This window comes from Anopheles cruzii, chromosome 3 (genome assembly GCF_943734635.1).
Source record: "Anopheles cruzii chromosome 3, idAnoCruzAS_RS32_06, whole genome shotgun sequence".
Classification (NCBI taxonomy): Eukaryota; Metazoa; Arthropoda; class Insecta; order Diptera; family Culicidae; genus Anopheles; species Anopheles cruzii.
The window spans coordinates 62,893-64,230 of record NC_069145.1 but is presented as its reverse complement, the minus strand read 5'-3'; the positions used below and the strand labels follow the sequence as shown (position 1 = coordinate 64,230).

Below are 1,338 nucleotides of genomic sequence, written 5' to 3'. Positions count from 1 at the left end.
TGTAGATTTCTCTTTGAGCAAACTTTGTTTTGCCTAAGCCAGCTATAAAGTGTAAAAATGTGAATGGTTAATGATTCAATTTTATGTTTATATATTCAGGTAAAATTTACAAAATTCTTGAAATCTTTGCCATTAGTCTGCGTTGATTTTAACGTACAGAATTTTGATTTGACTTCTTTTGACGAGCCTAGTAAGGTCCTAATTACAACTCATCTCAAACAGGACATGAAACATTTGTAGGCTAAAAGTGCTATTAATTGCACTGAGTCGGTTGAGCACTACGTCGCAGCCTAGTGACTTGGGGATCCAGCGTCGGAAATAGTATTTATCGCTCCAGATTCGTTATCAACAGCTTCTTTGCTCAGTTCCTTGTGTTTTGGTAGCTGAAAATCAGTACCTTTCCGTTGCAAAACATTAACGTAGTGTGGCACCTCGGACAACGTTTCGTTCGAACTTCCTTGTCCTTGGTCGCGGTAGGAATTCGTGGGTTGCACAACATGTTGTTCGTCACAATCAAATGGTCCTTCAAGTAGTATATGGTGGAGTTCATAATTTCCCCAACAATCATTTTGCACAAGATGCGATACTTTAAAAGCTTCCAGCACTTCTTTGACCATTTTCCTGACGTGAAACGGTTTTATGATTCGATTATTTTTCAAGTACACGTATGACACCAACTCATCGAGCGTACATCCTGCAGAATACCTTAGGATTCGTTAGTAACAAGTTAATCCAATCACCACAAAAGTAGCAACTTACCACTTCCATCCACCATATGGTAAAACTGAAGTCCTTTAAGAACGTGGCGAAAAATTTTACGCTGTTTCGATTGTTCGAACATCTTCGTGCAGTATTTCCCAGCGAATGCAAACGGAAACAAATTCATAGATAACTAGATGATTTTCTTATGTGTCGCAGTAAAAAAAAAGAAAACAAAAATGTCATTGCGTTTAAAGAACCCTTTAAACATTTGGCAGTTTTCATACATTTATGGTTAATTTTATTTAAATCGAAGACATTTAAACAGTTTTTTGGTACGGTTTTAATTAATACATTACCTCCACTCCTACCTACCTATCGTATATTTCTTAAAATTAAATACTCCAAAGTTGAATAGTAAAATTTGTTAAATTTTTAGAACTTTTCGAAACAAACTGTAAACGATATTTCATTTCGTTTAAATTTGAGTACGATAATTTGGTTCAATGTTCATGGTTGTTTGCTCAAGGAAGGGTTAATAATAAAGCAGTCGAGGGGCACTAAAGGAACCCGAACAATTGTCCACACACAGAGAGTTTATCGAAGGGTTCGCCCTTTCGTTTCAGCTCAATGTGTGTT

At 36.3% G+C, this 1,338-nt stretch overlaps 1 protein-coding gene across 1 annotated transcript; it reads right to left on the bottom strand.

Annotated features, from left to right (window-relative positions):
- Positions 1-290: 290 nt before the first annotated feature.
- On the bottom strand, positions 291-841 carry LOC128274297 (uncharacterized). Its single transcript, XM_053012445.1, has 2 exons — positions 760-841; positions 291-694 (listed from the first exon to the last, which is right to left on the bottom strand). Exons 1-2 carry the CDS (start codon positions 839-841, stop codon positions 291-293), a joined length of 486 nt encoding a protein of 161 aa, XP_052868405.1.
- Positions 842-1,338: the final 497 nt, after the last annotated feature.